Below are 23,551 nucleotides of genomic sequence, written 5' to 3'. Positions count from 1 at the left end.
ACACACCATAAGGATGGACAAGATCAACTCTGGATTAGCTCATGCAGAGAAACTCTTTTAGGGAAAGAGTAAAATTGGAGGAGTCTGTAGAAAAGTGGCTCTAACTCTCACAAGCAGTGAAATCATATATAATTACATCTCATCTAAATGTGTTACAAACAAACTCTCAGTCACTTGGGGTCATGTTTACAAATGAAATAAGACAACATTAGTGTGTAAAATACAGAACGATAGAGAGTGTTAGGAAATAATATGGTCTTTGTCTCCTTTTTCCCATGGGAACTCAAAAAGTAAGAATTTGAAAAATCACTCTTGCCTAGTATATTGACATACTATTTCCTTTTCTATTAGTGAATACATAATCTATTTCCAGTGTTTTAGCTGATCTAGTTAGTGTTCTAAACCATTGAATAACATCATCAAAAATGTATCTAAAAGTTGAAGAAATTCTCAAATGTTTTTTTCACCTTCTTTTGCCTCCAACATCCCTGCTTGCCCATTCCCGCTTTTTTTTGTTACATGCTCTTTAACAAACTTCATGCTGCTCAAGATCATCGTTATTCAGGGCTCGATGTGACTTCCACTGTATGGAGCTAGATCTTTTCAGTAAACTTTAACAGGATATAAACTTTAGCAATATCAGTTGTGTAGTGTGTATATCCTCCTGTGGTGCTCATTCCTGCATGAAACCAGTGAAGCCTTTTTTTGGTTTACATTAATAAGTTGTTGTTTTCCATGGTAGCCTTATATGAAGACTTAAGAGCAATTTTACAAGGAAAGCAGACAAACAAAAAAGACAAATATTGGCATTTTGCTAGAACTCAAAATTCAGAAGAGAATGAGCAGTAGATCTACACCAATCTCACAGTTCAAAACACCTTAACACAGTCAGGAGAATGACCTGTTTCTCAAAGTCTAACTGTGCTTTAAGGCATCTATATTAGACTGTTGAGCATGTGTTGACATGACCCAGGAGGAGAGTGTGGTCTGACCCCGCATTGATGTTCCTGAAGTCTTAGATGTGTAAATAAAAGCTATGTTTTGGTACATTTTTTATGTGACATAAATGGCATGCTGCCCCTTAGATTTATCCCATATGCTATCTTGGACCTCTTCCGTAGCTCCTTCCTTTCTTCATCTGCCTACTCTGTAACGTCCAACGCCCTCCTTTTTCACCAAATCTGTGTTCTACCTTATTTTTCAATTTTACAAAAGAGGATTTCTGAGTATGCTTAAGTTGTTTGCTTAAGCACAGGCCAGAGAGCGGTTTGAAACTTCGTGCCTGCCTCTCACATTTCCACACCAATGGAGTATCCTGTTTCTCTGTACAGTACAACCACAATGGAAGCAGCCCAAGGTTGGATATTTTTAGTAGTCCATCAGCACTTGCTGCATAAAACTTTATGTCTTAAGAAGGACTCCCAACAGTTTTATCCATGTGATGTCACCTATAGTGTTTTCTAAATATTAATGTGAAAAAGCAGAAAAACTGGGTCATCTACAGGACAGCTGACATACCCCCACACACACACTTCACCTCCCCAGTAAAGTAATTTACTCTTTACCTGAGTAGTTATGATTTTGTTTTAGTTTTGGAAGTTTTCTTTATCATTTCTCTGGAGGATGTTACATTTTATACTAAGTCTGTATCATTAATAATAATGGCTTCATAATCCCCTAACCCATAATTATGGTATTTTTATTTTTTCATGAAAATCGAGGAGAAGACTTTTATTCAGTGGGGATTAGTCCGTGATCAAATATGAACATCAAATATGAACATCAAATATGAACTGAAGTGCCAAGCTCTAGAATGGTGTTCTAAGCCTTATCACCTGAAATTGCCAGATTCAAAATATGTATTAATTTACTATATATTCATTTCACTGAATTGCTGCCCAAGCTACTATAAACAGTGGTAAATTTAACTACCGTTGTTTAGTAATCTTTCTTTTATTTCCATTTTCTTCCTTCATTATGACAAGCAGAATGATTAAGATGAAGATCCAGGAATTAAATCCATCAATCTGACTAATAATCTTTTAGATCAATATTCCTTCTATTTTCTTACAAAAGTTTGAAAGTATCATAATATTAATATACTTTGTATTAAAGGCCCATGTTACCATTTCAACGTTATCTAATGTGAACTAATTCACAAATGATTCTGTATGCCTATAACTACTCTTCAAGAATTCTCCTTACATGTTTCTACAGTTAGAGAAACTTATTCAACGATATATTCACATATTAGGAAGGTACAAGCACCCTGAAAAAATGACCCTTTTTTCATTTATACTGTATCATTATGGTTTTTTTGTCATGTTCTTGGACTCATTGCAGACTTGCCTTTCTTGAGAAACAGAGGAAACACTGTTGCAAGAATTTTTGGTTCCCACATGCTTTCTTCCTCAGTTTCCAGAGGAAATCACATCAGCAATGCAGTCTCCCAAGAAAACTGCATAAACCAAAGATGGAAATAAAATGAAAGGAGCATGACATAAAATGCCTAATCGCTCTTTTTATCTTTTTTTTTTTTTTTAATCAAAAAAACAATTGTCCTGGGCATACATCACTCATCATTGAAAACAGCTGGAAAGTGTTGTTTGTGATTACAATTTCAACTAATATTTTATGTGAAAAGAAGAAATGAACTCTTACTTTGCCAAGTTGGTCAGTCCAGACAGAGCATCAGCATCAATTTTGCTGATTTTGTTGCCATCAAGGTGAAGTTCAGTAAGGGATGGAGGAAGGCCTGAAAGAGAGAACACCATAAAATTACTATTGATAAAACTGGGTTATTATCCTTCTTTAACGGACTTGTGTTATACTGAGAGTCTTTGTCAGTTAAAAAAAAAATAAAAAAGATTTTTTTATTAGACATGGCCAAGAACAATTCATTAAATGAAACAAAGAACTTTCACAATCAGGGAAACTGAAAACATCTAGTAAAAATTTGTTTAGCATGAAATATGACCAAGTTCCTAAGGTCATTACAGAACAGTTAATTCTTAAAAAATAGCTACATTAAATTCTTCCAAGATATGAATTCTACCCTTCATGATTATGTAAATAGGACATATATAATAGTGTAAGAGAAAAAGCTTTCATTTTAGCCAGACTATTCACATACATAAATCTACAAACCTTTGATGCCTAGATATTGAAGAAATAACAGCAGCAGAAAATGAGATTATAAAGATGAGGTAAAATAATTTTAATGTTATTTAAGGTAAGGCACATACTAGTTTGTAAATCCTGTTCATCATGGAAAAAAATTTTGAACCAATTATTTTAGCTATCCGAGGTACCTCAAAGGAACATCCAAAACAGGAAATGGGGGAAGAAAGAAATAACAACTAGTATTAACTTTCAAAAACTTTTCAGCTATTTCAAAACAAACTGCTCACTAAAGTATGAATAAATTGAATATAATTTCCTCTGGATTAGAACCATTCTGTTTTGTTTTGCTTTGTTTCAATGGGTTATATTGAAGTTGTTCTTATTTTGTCACAATTTGCAATCAAGTGCTTTTAAAAATAGCAACTATTTCTGTTTTGGGTAGAAATAGTATTTTTGGCTCCAAACTCACAGACCTGTGCAGGCTGATTTTATGCTTGTGGAACTTTAGTTCTACATGAGTTTCATGCAAATTCTACATGAGTTTACATGTGTATAATGTTGGTCAGGTTCACAAACCAGGGTTGGAGAGTGAAAACATTCTCCCACTTCATATTTCAGTGATGAGAGAAGAAAAGCAAAATAACATAAAATGGCTTACTTTTGACAGTGCACCTCTTGTGGAGCTTCTCATAATAGAAAACCAAGATTTTTCAAACTCACAAAACTCAGCAGACCAAAAAATGAAGTAGTCAAGTAATAGATACTCTAAGGATTGCCTCAAAAGATTTCCATAATATTTTTTTTTTCTTCCAGAAGACTAGAAGTCACTATACTTTACCTGTGCAAATCTCTTGAAATATTCATTGAATTTCTTACCTTTTGGGATGCTAGTAATGTTGGTGTCTGCGATACGGATGTAGGAGAGCCTCTTCATCCCCTGAAAAGCTCCATTTTCAATGCCTGTACTCTTGATTGGATTGGTGCCTAGTTCTGCCAACAAAACATGATCGTGAGCTGTGCTGCAGTGTAGCTAACTTTATCCTTCAGGTCAAAGCTAATTTGGAGGTACAATTTATTGGAGCATTCCTTGGCTTTCTACATAAAATCACTGATTGAACTAAAAACAACATCTTGAAAAAACACTGAGTGGATTTTGTTATAATTTCTCATGCTCGTACCTAAGACAATCACTTGATTCAGTCCATTAAAGACAGCTTTCCTCAACTTGGTGATCTCATTCTCATGAGCTCGTATCTCCTGAAGAGACTTCGGCATGTTTTCTGGGAGTTCCTTCAGGTTGTTCTTGGACAGGTAAAGTCTTTCCAGTTTCTTCAGAGGAGCAAAAGCCAGTGGGCTTATTTTGCTGATTTTGTTGTTAACAAGGATCAATGCCTGTGGAGTAATAATGAAGGACATCTCAGATGACCACTAGGGAAATTATTTTATGAATGAAAAATTAAAAAGTACCTATTCTTTCCTAGTGTCTTTTGATGTCTTGTGATGGTCAATTTAATGAGCTGAAGAAGATGTAATGCAGTACTAAAACATATAGATTAAGAAACTCTGAAAGATAAACAAGGCCTACATTACAAATACAAGTGTTATTTCATTGCTGGCATATATGCAACTTCTGTTAATGTCCATAATTTATATCGAAGAATAAGTACAACCCTTCAACTTGAAAGTTGAGAAGAAAAAGTCATTCACATAAACCCAACATTATTCCCCCCCGCCCTGGTTTTGTTTATTCTGAGGATACTTTTCTACCTAACCCATCATCACACAAACATCCTCACCATTTTTGCTGAACAGAAAGTGCTATGACTCAATACAAGGAAGGCACAACCTAGCTTAAAAAAATATGTATGTCATCACCTCTTTGCTGTTAGTCTTACAGACTGAACTTACTGTAAAGTAATAGCCTCATTTTTGCAGAGATATAAGTTATTTTTTTGGTATGCATAACTTGGTATGGATGGGGAGCAATCTGAGGCATCATACTCTAAGACCTGCAGTTGGGGATCATGGACCAAATTCATTCTACCTACTGTGTAGGTGCCTAGTCTAGTTCCCACTCAGTGTAACTCTAAGCAAATTACCTCTCTATACTGTCAGGAGAAAAAGGCATCCATAGAAGCTCTGTTACCTGTAGTAGGTGGTCTCCGCACTCCTCTGAACTTTTAGATTATTGCTGACTCTCTTTTTGATTAGCCAACCATGACAAGAAAGGAGAAGAAAGTCCCATTACTGCCAGAACAGTAATGCAGGCAATGGAAAGGATTTAAAATATAATACATATGAGAATGAATCTATCATTCCATCTGTTTGCTATCTACTTATCAGGCTACTTGTGCAGCGGCTTGGGTCAAATGGGCTGTGTAAATATAGATATCAATATCTATTTATATTTATGACTAGAGAACAGCTATATAACATCTTTGTTCACTAACTCCACTATGCTGTTTTCAGAAACAGAATACAACAGTTGCTGCTAAACCACAGATTTTTTATTTTGCATATAGTATATTTAACATTCAGTGTATTTTAATACACTTTTAATATTTTCAGAATTATACTGTATTCTGTTTCTTGGAGGAAAATTGAACATCCAGCTCCTTCCACAATCAGTTAAGTATTAAAAGAATGCCAAGAAATATACCAGCGTTTGTGATAGTACCTCTCTATCATGAAAACCAAAAAAGAGGTGAGAAGACAGTTTAAAATGGTATTTGATGGCTGTTTTTTCCCTAATGGACTCCTCTTGCAGCTCATCCTGAGCAATGCAAGCAGTGTGTTCTGTACGTGGTTTCAACTGAGTACACATAAAGCTGAGCATATCTGGTTTTAATTTTCTATGCTAGCTAGCAATAACACATTTGCAAGAGGAGGTAGAAAAGGTCACTCATAGTTCAGCAGAGTATTTCCCTAACAATAAGCCTCTCCCAAAATAAATATATTGGTCAGTGGAAACCATGGCCCCAATTCTCTTTTATTTGAGCCTGACTTATAAGAACTGCCATAAGAACACAGGGGGTACACATGGGGTGTGGTTTCCTAAGAGTCACCCATGCCAGAATTGTGATACAGATGTAGATTCTGCCTGTAGCGTAATACAGCTACCTGCCCAATATTAGGACACAGGAAACAATTCAGTTATCATGAGGAGTACATCTTGAATTATGCAGATGAATCTCTTTCATTATTTCAATCATAATAACTACATAACTGAATATGTTACTGATAATTACTACTTTTTTTTTTAATTTTACCATGGTGGTTTTTTGGTTTTTTTTCATAGATATCCAAGTCAATATTCAGTGAGTTTACACTCACCAGCACTTGAAATTTTTATCCTGCATCCTGTTTTGCACTACTTTGTCACTTATTTCAGCTAAAAGTCTGCCTTTTCTTTTTCTTTTTTATTTGATTTGTTTTAAATTCGTTGTCTTTTAGATAAAGAATGTTTTGGTTTTGATTATCACAGCTGATGATCTGATGTGAAATATTTCTTGCTGGAAACAGATAGGTATACATTGAGCTAGGCCCTGTTATATAAATATTCTCTGAGTAGCTGATGTTAAGAGGACTGTTACAGCTCTTCAGAGCAGAACTGATAGTCCTGACCAAAATCAGAAATTATCTAGGTATGTAGGATTAATCTGTTCTGCTTTCTCAACGCTTTCTGCTGAACATGATCATGTTATCTTGGGGAAACACACAGAAATTAGTTTTATTCAAACATTCAGAAAGTCTCTCACTTAGAAATGATATTATCTATCAAAGGTATGTTTAAAAATACTGATTTCACAGCGGGAACATATATATGGTAGTGTGAGATGGGAAGGTATCACAAGCCTGTAGTTTTCCACTTTTTTTGGTACCAGAATATCATTTCCCACTTGCACTCTGCTTTGCAAGTCCTTACTCCAAGTATTTTAAACCTGCATTATTTTTCCACACTGTTGTGCAGCTGTGAAGAAGGAAAAATAAATCCACACATCAGAATCTGCAAGAGAAGTTTTACTGTCTCCCAGAGCAACAGCAAATGATGAGGATAACACACCAGCACAGCACCTGGCAAGCCATACCCCTGGGTTCCTTCCCCACTTCACAATAACTCTATTATACACAAGGCTTAAAGAATGAGGTTATTAGCTGTGGAGCACTGCTGTTTACTTTCCTCAGAATGTGCCCCGTATGGTTTGCATGTAACAAAAGTTAAAACAAAACAAAATAAAATACTCCAGGGAATTTAGAGTCAGTGCAAACAGGAACTAGAGGAGAAAAACCTAGGGAAAACATCTGCAGGCAGTGCAATTGAGGAAGGGATGTTAGGCAAAAGCATGCCACATGGGCTAAGTATCCTGAATAAAGCCCAGATGGTGTGATAGGGCATTATATTCACCTTGTACATATAAAAATCTTGTACTGGGAAAAATAATGGTCAGCCTGACAGTGCTGAAAGTGTTGAGCCCTTGGCCACAGATAGCACTTGTAATGCTGCTAGTGTGAAATTATTTGGCATATTGAAGAAACATGGCAGCCTAGAACAGAGCCTAGGAATTGATACTTTTGTTCAAAAATCTTTCTTCCATGCTTCAATATTTGGTGGAGAAAAAGATATTTCTTTTAAAACAAACATGCTCCCCACACTCAAAAAAAAAAAAAAAAGAAAAGCATATCATCAATTCCAAGCCTGAGCACACAAATGCATGTTTCAGCATAGTTTGGTATGGATGCTAAGATATTTGAGGAAGGAAGGAAGGAAGGGAGGAAGGGAGGAAGGGAGGAAGGGAGGAAGGGAGGAAGGGAGGAAGGGAGGAAGGAAGGACGGACAAAATGAAGAGGTACAAATACATGAAGTATTAAAGTCATCGCTTAGTCAGGTTTACATGGTTCATAGCAATTTCCTGTGGGTAAGAGAAAAATTAGCTTCCGTCTTCATTTTCCTGAGATAAAGCCTTTTTTCTCTTTCATATATAACATGTAATCTTTGTGCTGTGAACATTGACTGTGTTATAGTATGGTACAGTGGTAATACCCATGGACCACCTTATAATGACCAGCAGTTTAAGCGGTGCTCAGAGAAGAAAAAAAAATCCAGGCTTTGTTACAAAAATGACTTACTTTTTACTGAAACACCTCTGATATTAGTGTAGTAAGGAAAAAGAAAGAATCACTGTATGACAAGAATAGATGCTGGCTCAGATGAAGTCAGTGAGAGTCTGGCCTTTTAGCTCCCTCTGGCCTGGTTTCTACCTCAAGTATTTATTCCCAAAACAAAAAGGAAGATTCACAATTCAGGAAAATTTTAGGACACTTGTTGGCAGCCTTTTGTCAAAATACACCCTGACAAACTGCAGAGGGAGTGTGTGGCAATCATGTAGGAACTAGCATAGGGTTGTTCTTCCTGGGGTTACCAAAACTTAAAATTTTTGCCCTGCCTGGGAGTGGAGAGCAGGGGATTTTATTTTTTTGGTGTAATTTCATTATGTGGGAATCTCAGGGGATTATTCTAAGGGGTTTTCATCCCTATTTCTGTTCTTCTTAGTTTAGAATAGTTGAAGTGAGAGCATTGCCAAAATCAGAAGTGAACTGTAAAATGATAAGCAAATTGCTGAGACGTAATACACAGTGATATATCTGTTTTGTCAGCTGGGGATGGTACTCTTACCTAACATCAAATCTTTAATGATGCATGCCTCCTTCAGGCTTTTAACTGAAAAGTCAATCTGCTGACTCAATGGAATTTCTTTAATTTCCTGGGTTATGTATTGCATTATTACCTGGTTTTTTATTACAGTTCTGCTAGAAACAGTAATGCCTTAGGAACTGTAAGCTCAGGAGTCAGGCATCCAAATAAAAATAAAAATAAATGGGGTCCTTTTTGTTTGCTTTATTGTTTTAGTTGTTAAGTCATACTTACGATCTGGACATACAGTCCAGCTTTTCTGACAAACTATTAGGAGTAGATGTACAATTATGAAAAAGAAAAAAAAAAAAAAAAAGAAGAAACACACAAGGACACACAAAACAAAAAAACAAAAAAAACCCCACCACACCAAAAATGTAAAACAGAACTTGACTTTCTTCTCCAATTTTGTTATATCAGGAGACAGAATTCTACAAAACAATAATAATTTTGAAATTAATTTAAAAAATCATAAACATTGGTAAACTTGAAGAAACCAAGGGCCCCTGAATCCAAGGAGGTCTCTGAACAGAATTCCAGATGTTATGTCTCCTGAAGGGCCCCTGATCTACAGTTAAGGCAGGAAAAGGATAAAAAGTACATAAAAAACATGATGGTGCACTTATTCTGTGTTTGTTGTTACTTAAACCCTTTGGTAGGGTTTGGTAGTAACCCTGTCCAACCTAGGATTGAGTGGACATAGCTATGAAAGGCAAGGAAAAAGGGATGGCAGAAAGAAGAGGGAAGAGATGAATGAACTGTGAAAGAAGGAGATGGCGAGGCACTGAAACAACAGCCTGCAGTATAAACGAAAGAAGACTGTGGAAACAGTTTGATCACATCTACAGCACCTTGTTGAATAATCTCTCAAAGCCAAGGAGCCTGCTGCAGATCTGGTTGGCATGGAGTCTCAGCTCTCACTGATAAGTATTGTGTAACGTGACCTGCACAGATGACCAGGGAACAGCTAGCTCTACATTTTCCTCTTCCAACAAAAAGTAATCTGAATGCTTTGAAGTTCTAGAGAATCTTTCAACCCTGTCCTTCCCTACTGAGGCAATCATTTTGGTCATTCATTTTAGCAGAATTTACTTGTTTATTTTTTTGTTGTATTCTATAAAATTGCTTTTTTTTTTTAATTAGCTTAGCATGCTGACTCTCTCCACAGTTTTGATGACCTCAGAGTATTTTCTTGTTTTTCTCACATGAAAAGACCTTTATCCTCTGCACATTAAAAATGTTTTGTATGCATGTGATGTGTTTATCTTTGTTTGTTTCGGTGGAAAATCTCATTGAGTGTTAAGCACAATGCAAAGGAGACTGTGAGGAAATAACATCTCTCTAGGGGAGTGCTGTATTTCAGAAAGATTAACTTTTTTCTTTCTGAATATTTGTTAGAAATTTACAGCTTTACCAAGTGGAAACAAAAAATTTAAAAAATAGTATTTCTCAGTCCTGTTAAGAATGTCTGCCACTGATGATAGTGGGAATTCAGTTCAGAGGTAAAAACTGGACAGTGTGCCAGCAGCTATGGATTCTTTATTCTGTGAATTGCAGAGCATTATGTTTACTTAAGTTCTCTTTTAATCATGCCTGGGAAAGGGAAAGTGAAGCTGCAATGAGTCATCAGAAGACTGTTCTTTCATTAAAATGTTTTGATCTGTTAGGAGTTTTTCTGTATCCCTGGAAGATGTTCTTAGGCTTTTCTTCAGTTAATCTGGGCTCTTGTCCTTCCATAGGGAGCTTTCTTTTGATTAAAAAAAAAAAAAGAGTGCATGAAACTTTTCTAATGTAATACATTACTTTTCCACTTGATATTACTACAAAAAGTATTTCAGTTTATTTACCTGTACATTTAGCGTTGATAAAACCTTAATGTGGATGTGGTCATAACCTTAAGTCCAAGTTTAAATCTTTTCTCTCATTATGCTGACCTCTTCTTTCAGTACTACAACTGGTTCTAGCACTGTTGTATGCACAACCGTGGCTTTGCGTAGCTCTGCCAGATTAAATTAAGCAATGTTCCATTTGATTTCAGGCCAGTAGCACATTCGTCTTCTTTTGCTGTACTAACACTGTGCCATTGAAAAATTCCTATCGGAAAAGTATGCAGTCACTATTCTGGTTTTTTTGTGCTGTTCTTACAGTGATCTAATACACAGTAGTTTCTTTTTACCTCTTTTTTCTGAGTGCCAGGCCTTATGCTGGTTTGCTTTGGCTTTGCCACACAGCTTGCAACTCCATGTGCTGTTTTTGTGGACTCTTCCTTCTCTGTGCATGAGAGAAGGACTGCTACTCATGTAGTATTTTGGACGCTTTATTGTGTCCATGGGGTCAAAGTACTGTACTCTATCCAGAAGTGTCAGTCTGACTGGAAAATTCTGACAGTTTCATAGACGATTTTTTTTTCCTGGCTTTTCCAATTGCACCTCACTGATTTTTTTTGCCACAGTTCGGAATCATAAGCAAATCTTTTACATAGTATAATAAAGTTTTCTGAAACCGCAAAATGCAGTCCTCAGCCCTAAAAAAAGATTGTCTTAATTTTTTTCCCTACTATCCCAAGTCCTCTGGTAAAATAACTTATCTTTCATTTTTAAATAGTGTGAAGTCTCACTGGGTTTTTATAGTACACCATTAACAGTTTAGCCACTTCTTCCTGGATAAATTTGAAACTATAAAAATATCCAGTGCACCAAAACTGTTGACTCTGGTGTTTTCTGGCAGACATCTATTATTTGCAGATAAATATACCCTTAGCAGCATCCTTTTCTAATTTCTTGCTATATTTCCACAGCTGCAAATTTAAACTTCTCTACTTCTCTACTTCCATACTCAGGAAAATTTTCTGATATAATGAATATTTTTGTAGGTACTAATTTTTTTTTTAGGCACTATTTTTCACTGAGAGCATAAGCAGTTACATTTGTGCTGAAAAAGAAGCCATAGGCAGGTTATAGGTAGATCCTTTCTTTTCTCCTTATTTCACCTGCTTTTTATTACAAGTTGAACTTCAGGTTCAGCCCAACTTCTTCAGGAAAATCTCTTCTGAAACTATCATACCCGTGACTGGTGATGTCTATGGGAATTAGGAAGGAATTTAAAAGCAATATTCAAAAGGAATAAACTGAATATACTGTCATTTTTTTTTCAAGATCTATGAAAATTGGGATTTAATGATTTTTTTTTTTCCTGTAAGTGACCACTTCGTGCAAGAGATTAACTGCATTTGCTGATAATTTTAGATTTTGGAACAATAATACTGGTAATTTATGTAAATCTTCCTTTTTTTAGTAGAGTATAAGAAGGTTTAGTAAAGTCTAAGAAATAAAGAAACTTTTGAATATCACATTGTCAAGTGTAATGCTAACACAAACCATGTTTATCAGGGAATATTATTAAAAAGCATATACATGATTATATATATATCACACACATATATCTCTTTAAATCAAAAGTGTCAATGGACCTGTGTCAAAAACAAAGCTTTTGGGTTATATTTATCTGAAAAAATATTCCCCTTTGACTCTGAACAATATTTAATCGCAAGGTGGGGAACGGGAATCATTCCCAGATATTACACAAGAAGAAGAATGATGCCTGCTGAGAGTGAAGATGGTGCCTAGTTACATAAATGTACTGCATGACTAAATTATTATTTTGGGGAGGAGATGAGAAGATAATTTTTTGTTCTTGAGTAAATCCAGGAAAACTGCATTGTTTTGAAGGTCGTTTGTTATAACTTATGTTACTGCTGTCTCTCTTCTGTATGATTTCCACTCATCCCTAAGCATGTACTTGGTACATTTAAGACTAAGAAAAACAAATAAACTCTTCCCTGAAGAGTTGCCTATTTAGTTCACTATTAAATTATATCTGCTGTAACCAAAGAAAGAAAAAAAAATCATAGAGTTAACCTTAATGACATGTCATAGTTCACAACAGCTTACCTCACAGCAGGATGTATAACAGAGACCTGAGCTGAGCGCCAAGTAGGTAGAAGTCACTGAGGCCAGTGATTCTAATCTGCAGTGCCATGTTCTGACTCATTTCATGCAGTGTCATGAAGAAGATTAATTTTACTGACAAGAATTTTCTCTTTTTTAGCACCTTACAGACAATCTTCACTGAAAACGTGGGACTTCTCTCCAAGGTAGAAGAAAACCGAAACAAGTGGACAGGAACTAAGGTGTCAAATATTTTTGGTAGCCAAATAGAGGAATTAAAAAAATTCTAGGCCACAAGTCATCTCATTCTAAAACCAAGTCAGATGAAATGTGATGTAGAAGCACCTACTTTGTTGATTGTAGAGGTTATCTATGTAACTAGCTCAAGTACAGACAGCTATGCTAAAATTAGATGACATGAACCTCATTATGATTTACTCATGCAGCTCCCTCCACTATGGACAGACTGGCATTGTGTCTACTCCTATACATTTTTTAAAACTTTTCTTCTTGATGTTGCATTAAAACAAACTTAAGAGGGAATTTGGAAGTAATTAAGGAGATCAATATCTATAGGATTTTATTTTCCAAGTATGAGTGGCTGAATGCAGATTCTTGACTGAAACAGTGCCTATTTGGGTGATGGCATTGCCATCATGAACGGATAAAAAGTAGGAGTTGGCTTCTTAGTTGTGAATGAAAACAATAGAACAGAATACGAATACGAATACAAACAGAACAGAACAGAACAGAACAGGACAGGACAGGACAGGACGGGATAATAGAACAAGGCTGTGAAGAGCCAGGAAAGCAAAGCCAAGTAGTTTATATCGGTTACAATCAAAAAGGATCAAATGGAATAATACACAGAATAAATTGAGTTGGTGAAAGGCTAGAAAAATATTTTCAAAAATATGTCTGTGTTGGCGTATTACTTTCAAAGGCAGAGAAGTAATAGCCTTTTTCTGATCTGGAAAGAAGGAGATATTTCAACAAAATTCAGGCAAGACTATGAGGTGTGAATTTTAAGATGTTGATAAAAAGTATAGAAATAAGGGAGGAGGACCACAGACAGAGAAACATATTTTGGAAGCAGAGGAAGGTAGTTGTCTGATGGAAAGTTGGAAAAGAAGAGGTGAACTGGAAAAAAAGGCCTAGTCACAGAAACCAGGGAAGGAAAATATTTCAGTAAAAAGGAAAATAGCGGTGTAGAAAGAAACTGGCAGGTAAAGGAGGGTGAGGATGGAGTTTTGCTACGAGAAGGTTATTGCAAAAACACAGTTTCATTGTAGTGTAGGGGGAAGAAGGATTATTTGAAATGATACTTGAACTAAAATTATTACAGAAAAACTGCTGACAACCATGGCATATACAAATCTCCATGAGCTCAGAGGTGGGAAGAGAAGGAATACAGTAATAATTGAGTGAGGTGGCAGGTTTGAGATGGATCTGCTTCTTAAATAGAAAGTCACTATACCAAAGGGACTGAAAACATAAATAAACAGATGAGAGAAGTTATGACTGAGATCAGGAGACTGAATGACAGGAGACAGGTATGAAGAGCTGAAAAGAGACAAGAAACTTCTGCAGTATGAGAAGAGAGAGGAGAGGAATGGGAAAGGAAATAAATAGGCTGGGCTGGTGGAGAAAGATCACAGAGTATTTAATCAGTTTTCTTTAAAAACCTGAGTACCAGGCCAAAACCACGTTTTCTCCTCATTTTTTTTCTGGCAAGCACTAGTTCATTTATACACTTACATGAAGATTCTTCAAGTTCTTGAAATCTCCTTCTTTAATTTCAGTGATCTTGTTGTTCTGTAAGTCCAGCAAAGTTGTGTCAGGAGGAAGGTCTCTTGGCACTTTTTCCAGACCTAGGGACAGTGAAAAGAATAAACAATTGACTTGGAAAGAAACTTTAAATGAGGGTCACTATTTCTCTTAGCAGCATTTACCTTTCAGTAAACACCATTTCTAAAATTAATTTCCTGAAGAAGCTTATGAAGACTTATCTGACTTATTTCTGTCTCCAGCCAGTCAAAGGGAGTTTTATTTTGCTATGTCAAATCAAAATTTATTTATTCCTATTTTCATTCTGCCCTTTTCTGAGAATATGTCTGAGTTATAGCTTGAAGCAAAGGATTGAGCTTGGGAAAATTATTTCTAATATGTTTAATTCCACTGAACTGTGAGAATAAAAATTGCTTTCAGAAAGAGGTATGGTATTTATTCATTTCACTGTGTGTTAGCTTTTGTGGACAGAGAATGTTTCCTGCTATTTAAAAGGTAGTCGGCTTTTTTGAAAGAAGTACGATGCTTAATTCTAATCATTTCCAGAAAAAAATACTTTGTTTGACAGTAACTGACTAACCTACAGTAAAGTCCACCTTAAAAAAAGACTAATCCACCTCCCCCCTTTTCTTTCATCTGAAACGATGTCCAAGCTTTCTGGAGAACAAATCTCTTGGTTTCACTTCAACTGCCAAAAAAACATCAGACAGTTTAAATTAAAGACTCTCTTTGGGACTATTTTCTGAATGGCTGATATGTAAGTCCGATGAAGTCATGGAAATGAAATTATTTAGTGTTAAATAACACTTGCCTTACCCAGCTTTCCTTTCATGCTGTGACTTGGAATAGAGCAAATCTTTTATAGTCATTCTGATTTACCACAAAATTAAAATGTTCTTTCCTAACTAGTTGTCTTTATTTTTTTTTTTTTTTTTTTAACAGAATGTGAAATCCTAAATGAATGGTTGGTAGGAAAAATGTATAGACACTACTAAAGTCTCTATATGGGCATCTAATAGGAGTGGACCTCTCTGGATAAAGCATCTTTTTACCAGTAAAGTTTTTAACAATTTTTTCTGAAGCTATATTTAAACTCTCCTGGGAAAGATCTCTCTGCAAGTATCACCAGTGTCTTCCCAGTACGATGATGGACTAGATGGTGTTCTCAAATTAAAGACATATACCTAATATGTCTATATGTATTTTTTTTTTAAACCTATATGTTTTAACCTCAAGGATGGCACTGCAAACACAGCGCAATATGCTTGCCCAGAAATGAGATATGCCTTTCCCACAAAGGTTGTGGAGTCTCTGTCCTTGGAGATACTCAAAAGTTGACTGTACACAACCCTAAGCAACCTGATCTCACTGATCTTTCTTTAGCAGGGAGGTGAACTAGTCAATCTCAAGAGGTGACTTCCAAACTCAATAATTCCTTGATTCTGTGATGTTTATGTTCATCACAAATGTAAGTGTTTTCACAACTGAAATGTAGGTTTCTTTGTCAAAATCCAATGCTAAGCAAAATCCCATCTCTTTCCATCCTTTTCAGAATATACACATATATATATATATATATGTATGTAGAGTAACATAGGTATGGTTGACTCTTATTTGGAAGGATTATGGCAAACCTTGAAAAGAAGTATATGTTTAGTACTATATTTAACACTTTTAACCTACATAAAGAGCATTATTCTATAGCTATTACTTTAAAACTTTACCATAAACTCTAGAGAGGCCACAGTGATGTGTACAGGAGCTTTTTACTACAATTAGTGAAGCACTAAGAATTCATTATAGATTTGGCCATATTCCGAAAAATACCTGCATGAAGCTGAGGCCTCCAATTCATCTTTAGGTGCCTGTTCTGAATCTTCCAAAGTGTTGAGCATCTCACAGATACCACTGGTACCTGTTACTACTGTTCAGTGCTTAGCTAATTCTGGAAAGAAGAATTGTTGCTTTTTTAGCTATCTATATATTGGTGCAGGAGACCTAAACTTTTGAAAAGTGTTTGCTCCTTTTAATCTTATTTTTAAATCAAAAATATTAGTCTGTATGGACCATATTCTCATGTCCCAAGATTACAAAAGTTTGGTTCCTGAATTTAAAAAAACCCCATCCTTGCCACTATTTCAAATTTATTTTCCCATTCATAAGTTTTCTAACATTAGCTAGAAAAATATTAAAATATTTGCATCTGATATTTTTTAAAACTGAGTACAGTATAGATTAACCTGGCTGAGTATAAATCACATCAGCATTCAAAATTTTTTAAAAGCATAACCTGGGATGAATTGATAAAAGCCTCTACTGTACATAAAGTGACAAAAGGCAAAGCTCACATCTCATCCTGTTTACCTTACTGATATTCAGTGCATGAATATGATACAAATTAAGATTCTTCATATTACTAAAATAACCTTTTCTCATTTGGGATTGGACTTCATTTTTACTGAAGGTAGTTGCAAAACCCTCATTACTTTAAGAAATGTAGGACTAGAGTTCCAAATATATAAAAATGTGATACCGTATAATTTGTATGTTGGTTGTCTTTGGACAGTTTCTGTCCTCGGTGGACAGGAATGATGTCAGCAGCTAAAAATTCTTTCCCAAAAAGCACTTCTTTTTCAAGATCCTAATTTTGTTATAAGAAGTTCTTACAGTCTAGCAGCTTTTATAGCATTTTTCACATACAAACACAAAAAAGGCTTAATTATTTGTATTTAAAGTAATGTTACTCTGTTCTGGTTGTCACTATATTTATATTAGTAGACTGTATAATAAGTGCTTATTGCAGAAACTAGGGCACATGAGAGCTATACAGCTGTCCTTTATGTGATGCCCTTGGATCATACTTTGTAAGAACACTTGGATTGCCACAGAAGGGATAATTTGCCAGCAACTAAACTTCAAACTACATTGCCAAATGTACTTTTCAAGCTACACATGTCAGCTTCTAAAAGTTCAAGTGCTATCCCTGAATAAGATAGAACTGACAGTTTATCAGTGATTAAATTAAAATTTAAAGGTTCTATATTTTAACAATAAGACAAATTTATAATGAGATATCCATTTGTGATAAGTGATTTATAAAACCTTCCTGTGTTGTACTAGAAACTGGAAGGATGTACAATACAATAATTAGCTTTGCGTGCAAAGAATATAAGTGCCATCCCTTCAAGTTTTAAACTTGTTTTCTTTCCTATCCCATGTATTTTCTGTTATGCATTTCCTGAAGCTTATTTAAAAAAAAAAAATGTTTCAGAAAGCAACTATAGAAATCTTTTTTTTTTTTTTCTTGTCTCGCCCGAGTTTTGAAGAGCAAAGCATAGAGGATGCACCCCTGATTCTGGAGAGACGTTGCATTATCATTAAGAAGTTTAGTACATCCTCCAGCTGAAAGCTACATCAACTGGAGCTCCCCAGTGGAGGAAGATTTTATGAATGGGTGGATCTGGATACTGCCTTGTAAAATCAGCAGCTAAATAATCCAGGACTAAACTGAGCTTGAGGTGTGGAATGGATCCAAGTGTTTCACCACTTGCCACATCTACATTGGCTTCAAGAGCTGTGCTTCAGCTTGCAGGTCCAGGTCTCTATATATGTAGGTGTATCTCCAGACAGATACATGTAGGAGGAGCACTGGTGTAGTGCAAACTAGTCCCTATGCTGGAGATTCCCTGCCTGCAGAGCAAACTTGCAAACCTTTGTGGTTAGGACAGGTCAATAGACAGCCAGTTCAGTTGAATGGAGGAGCCTGCACTAACATGACAGCATGACAGAATTTGAACTGAATCAAGAAAATTATAATCTCATTAGAAGCTGAAATGACTCTTGGGATAGAATTACCATTTCCCAGGAGGATTTTTTAATTCCTCTGTCTGGGAGACCGAGAAGTTTAGAAGGGAACTGTGGGCTGTCCTTACCATGCATTTCTGAGAAACTCAAGTGATGCCCACATAGTTCTGAAGCCATGTTGTACAGTATGACTGCATGTCTCCCTAAAGATGCCTTTCAGTGAAGTTCATGCAACACCAACTGAGAGGGAAACTGGTGTTGGAAAATGTTAACTGAGTCACCTCTCAATCATTTTAAGAACAGTTTACACAAGTTTTCCAGCTCTTGGCTGCGATATTTTTTATACCTTAAAGCTTGCCTCTTAAAAAGCCATACGAAAATCTCTCAAAACAGTCTTTTTATGTGAATAGTCAGTGCTACAGAGTTTGGCATTCAGTTTCCCGGAAATATTTCAGGCCTCTCATTCCTAAAATTAACTTATAACTGATTAAAGATTTAGATTCTTCTGCCTTTCCCATTGTGTGTTAAATTGAAAATACACATCTTTATTTTGGTCAAATAAAATTAAGGCAGTTGTTATTTAAGTTGGTAAATACATTTTAAAAAATTCTACTTATTCACAAGTAAGTAGAAATAGTATAGCTTCACCCTTCCAAAATATTTGTTTACACTGAAATTAAGAGCCTAAAGAGTCTGGAAATAGAAGGGATTTATTAAACCAGTTCACGTATCCTTAGTCATAAAGACAATTTCAATTTGCACTAAAATATTTCTTTGGGAGAAATCACGACTTTCTTATAGAAGCTGAATAGCCATCAGTTCCTGCAGCACAGGTCGGATCTGTATTATTCTTTGTAGATTTCTATAAGTAGAAATTTTCTTCTGTTCTACATTATCAGCCTGTAGCACTCATCTATTCCCACCAGTGTACATGCATGTGTGTAAAAATACGTGCATATGAAAACACAAAAAGAACAAAATATGCCATAGAACTACAAAATAGGGGGAAAAAAGCATGTAAGTAAGCTTAAAATATTTCCTTCTGTTACTCAGGATCAGCTGAAGTTTTATTATCCCTTGCAGAAGTTTTCCTAACTTTTTCCTATACAAGTCACTACACCACAGATTTTTAGAATAACAAACACAATCAAAATGCATTAAAATCCAGAAGAGCTGGATCATCAACAGATTTCTTTCATGCAGACAGCAAGGGCCTACACTCACTTTTGGAAGCTCTGAAAGTTTCATCTTTGATCACCTAGAAGATGTTTGGTGGGGAGAGGTTAACAGGACCAGGAATCCCTCAGTGGCAAGATGGAGAAGGTGGCAACTTTGCAGAAATCATGCTTGCCTCTATGGGATCCTATCTATGTTTTTTCTCATAATTTCTTAAGCAAATTACAGTGTCTGACTGTTTAGCTGTGATTGCCTCACCTCCTGGAGAAGACAGAAGGCTGCTGGGTCTGGAGATTTTATGAGACCAGAAATTAGGCAGAGAAGAGCCAAGGCTGGTATAATTCAGCCCTTTTCCAATCCCTGAGGGAGCAGCAATCAGTGGCTAGCCATCTCCTCTGCAGCACTGCACCAGCCCAACAAGCACATGCTGCCATTTAGTCAGCCAAACAGGTGTAGGAGATGTAGAAAGGATTTGGGAGGAGTGTGAGGACTGAGGGACGTTAGGGTATTTGGTATACAAGACAGGCTTTATTACTTTTGCAGCTGAGGGAGTAACCTGCTCAGCTCCCAGAGCTGTGATCAAGCTGCCGTGGAGTTGTTTAACCCACAAAAGGAGAAGGGTGGCTTTTGAACCCTCCTCGCTATGAAGGGGTTTTGGTCCGCTGCTCCAGTTTCTCAGAAGTGAGAGCCACAAGTTAGTCTGCAGCTTGGCATAGAGTCATGTTTCTGCTGAAGCCATACGACTATGCAGAAAAGGAATGTGAGATTTATGGGGCCAGCGAGGGAGACTAAGCAAATGGAAGTCTGAGTTTGTAGCCCAGAGATGAGGACACTTCCTTGAGAATCGCATCCTTGCAACACTGAGACCGCGTAATAAAAATAACAAATATGCAAACAGTGCCAATTATAAATAATGTTTACAATGGAACAGAGCTTGTGGTTTGATTTTTTTGCTTGTTTGTTTAGGGTATTTTGGCTTTTTTTCCCTCCACCTATCCATTTTACAACAAGCAGGGATGGGGCTTATTGCTCTGAATAAACCTTCCCTTCCTCAGCTGGAGGAAAGGGGCCAAAGGCAGAGAGAGACATCGGAACGCTGTAGCTCAGCTACACATGTTATTACATTGCAACACTCACGATTATTATCACAGGGGCCATAAAATGGGGCTCTTTTCAAGACTCCTCGAGTTTCCACAAACAGCTGCTGCCAGCTGAGGAATTTGGGCTGAACTACATGTAATTCCCAACCGTGATCATCAGCGGCTGCTCTCCCGGTGGAGGCAGCCTCTCCAGCAGCTGCCTGCTCTCTTCTGCTCCAGGTCCAGCTCTGCTGCATCCCACTGACAGGCAGCAACCCTCCCGGGGGTGAATGCCCTTAGTGATGCCCTGAGTGGACTCTGGAACAGATGAGGTGAATGGTAAGCTTACAGGGTCAGGATACTTAGTCATGGAAAATAACAGGACTCAAGGAGTGCTTTCTGGAAGGATGGCAAGTTGCTTGAGGCAGCCTTGACTGCTTTCACTTAGAAAAGTTCACTGGTGCTTTCCCAGGCTATGTTCTTCAGTGTTTACTGCAAAGTTGTTCTCTATTGTGCAGGATTTGCAAATAGAAGTAATTTCATTATTTGTGTCCTACATCCATAAAATAATAAACAATTGTCGTTCTTTACAGAGAAGTATCTACAGCCTCTTTCTAACACTTTTGAAGTAAAAGTTCGTTCTCCACCTTCTCACTTGCTAGAAAATCAGCAGTAATAATTAAAAAGAAAAAATTGCGAAAGCCTGAAAAATTAGAAAACTATCTCAAATTATTTTTCTAAGATATATAAAAAACCAGTGTCCATTGGAATGCATAAGACTACTAAAATACATTTTTAAAGGTTATTCTCAGCCATTTTTCAGACTTGTTTTCTGCTCAACAGTCTGTAAGAGTCATGTTGCATTAAGATCCATTTTGGACTTATTTTTATCACACGTTATTATTTTTATATAACTCTGACCCTTCTCATAGGAAAAAACAGGAAACTGAACTCCATCCCCTGCTGAGGTGGCATCTCACAAAGTCAGACATACTGACATGTTACTACACTGGGTTTTTTCCCAAATATTTACAACATTGCTTCCCAGAACAGAGTGAAGAACACAGAAAAACAGAAACAAATTCACACATTATGATCAAATGCATAATTTCCATTATCATAGTACTAAGATTTATAAAGGCCCCAGCAAAGGTTTACAAATTAGTGCATTGTTGTAACTGCTCTTTTCCATTTCCACCCACTCTGTGTCACGAACGCATATTTCAAAGCATAACGGATGTTGCATGCTACAGATGTTATGAATTATTTTTCAGTGCTAGTCACATTTTTGGTACAGATAGATTCAGCCTCCTGGCTCCAATAGCTAATACCTAAGAGTAATGATATATTCTTGAAACTAAAAATCAAGCAACTTCCTTTTCTGTGTTCTTTCTAACTGACTTTTAATTTCAAAGGTCTGGAAGGTATATGCCTTCTCAGTAAGCACAGAAATATTTTCAAAAAGCAGAAGAATATTCTGAAATAATCATGAGACTTCAGGGATTAAGACGTTCAGTAAAAAAAATCAAACATGAGTTCTCTGAACTCCTAGAATTGCCAGCTTTACATTTCCCACTGTCATGGTTACAGACATAAAACATCCCATCAGAGGACAGCAACTGTCCTGTGTGATTCATGCAATCTGCCAGCACCATGTGCATAATGGCTTTAGTCAAAGTGAATGCAATGCAGATTTACCAGTTATGAGTACTCATGCATTAAAGTGAAACATCTATTTCTTACGAGTATTTACAGTAGTCAGAAGAGAGCATTTCAGTAACTCATAAAAGTGAGCATTATTTAACAAATTACATTTTGAATTACCCTTTTGAGTAACATAATTTGATGTTTGCCCAATTTGCAGTTTTAAGGAGCAGGTAACAGACACTAATTTAAGGCTAGCTCCCTCAATCTGTACTTTGGGATTTACCAGAATTAGCACTAACATAATGGAATAGCCATAAAGAGTTATTTGGGGCGGGGGGTAGGGGGAGATATCTTCTCTGTTTTCAAGTAAACCTACCCCTTCCTGTTCTGACCACATGGTCATTGCACAGCCCTAGTTTTATTATGACCTAGGGGCAGAGACACGTTCCTGGTTATTTTGGGTACTTGCAAACATAACTTGGCCATTTTTAATAAATGTTGTAGGGTTGTTTTCAACCTAATTCCACACATGAAAACAATGGAAGGAGACACTGTGACTCTGTCTGGACACAGTGAATAACATTTAAATAAATGTTGAGAGAGAATTTTCTGACTCAATCAGGGAATCTGGAGACCTGCTAGTTTCCTCTTTCTACTAGATGATGTTGGATATCCTTGTAACTCCTCGATATTTTGAGCATTTTACTCTTTTATTTTGTTAGTTATTTAGTGATAGACCTTCCCCAGCTCAGCTATCACTGTAGAAGTCATCTTCTACAGTCCAGAGGATGTAAACTCTCTGCCATGGAACAAGACAATAAATAAATTTTGCCTCCTAACCCTGAAAATAGTGAGATTTCCATTCGGTTATTATTTTAAGTTCCTCTTGTATCTGAAACTTTCTGTACATCTCCTTTTCTAAACATTTCTGTTATTGCTTCCCTTGAAAAAGCAAGATTTTCCTTTCTATGTTCATACTGTCCCTTATTTTCTTCAAAACATTCCTATCGTGTCTATCTTCCTGGTCTTCTTCCACTGACTTTCTCCTTTTTCATTTTTATCCTAGAATATGCTCATTATCTAGTATCTGCCTTTTCTGTTGTTGCTTTCTGGGCTGCTGCTACTATACAAACTTTATTAGCACCTTTTGCCTTTCCATTTCCATTCTTACTTCCCAGTGGGAAAGAATTAGTACAAGCATCCCAGTTTGAAGGTCTGGAAATCAAAGCTGAAGATCTAATTGAACTTATGGAAAGAAATTACATCAGAGCTGAATGATAATATAGTTTTATAGT

General features: G+C 36.3%; 1 protein-coding gene across 1 annotated transcript in view; it reads right to left on the bottom strand.

Moving 5' to 3' along the window:
- DCN (decorin) overlaps positions 1-23,551 on the bottom strand; it is a 39,572-nt gene that overhangs the window by 3,955 nt on the left and 12,066 nt on the right. The window contains exons 3-6 of the mRNA XM_065646712.1: positions 14,521-14,633; positions 4,302-4,515; positions 4,000-4,113; positions 2,662-2,755 (exon numbers count right to left, since the gene is read on the bottom strand). Coding sequence (XP_065502784.1) covers positions 2,662-2,755; positions 4,000-4,113; positions 4,302-4,515; positions 14,521-14,633 — 535 coding nt within the window. The remainder of the gene's footprint in view (positions 1-2,661; positions 2,756-3,999; positions 4,114-4,301; positions 4,516-14,520; positions 14,634-23,551) is intronic.

Source organism: Caloenas nicobarica, chromosome 1 (assembly GCF_036013445.1).
Source record: "Caloenas nicobarica isolate bCalNic1 chromosome 1, bCalNic1.hap1, whole genome shotgun sequence".
NCBI classification, from domain to species: Eukaryota; Metazoa; Chordata; class Aves; order Columbiformes; family Columbidae; genus Caloenas; species Caloenas nicobarica.
The sequence above is the reverse complement of the archived record's forward strand: the minus strand, read 5'-3'. Positions and strand labels throughout refer to the sequence as shown.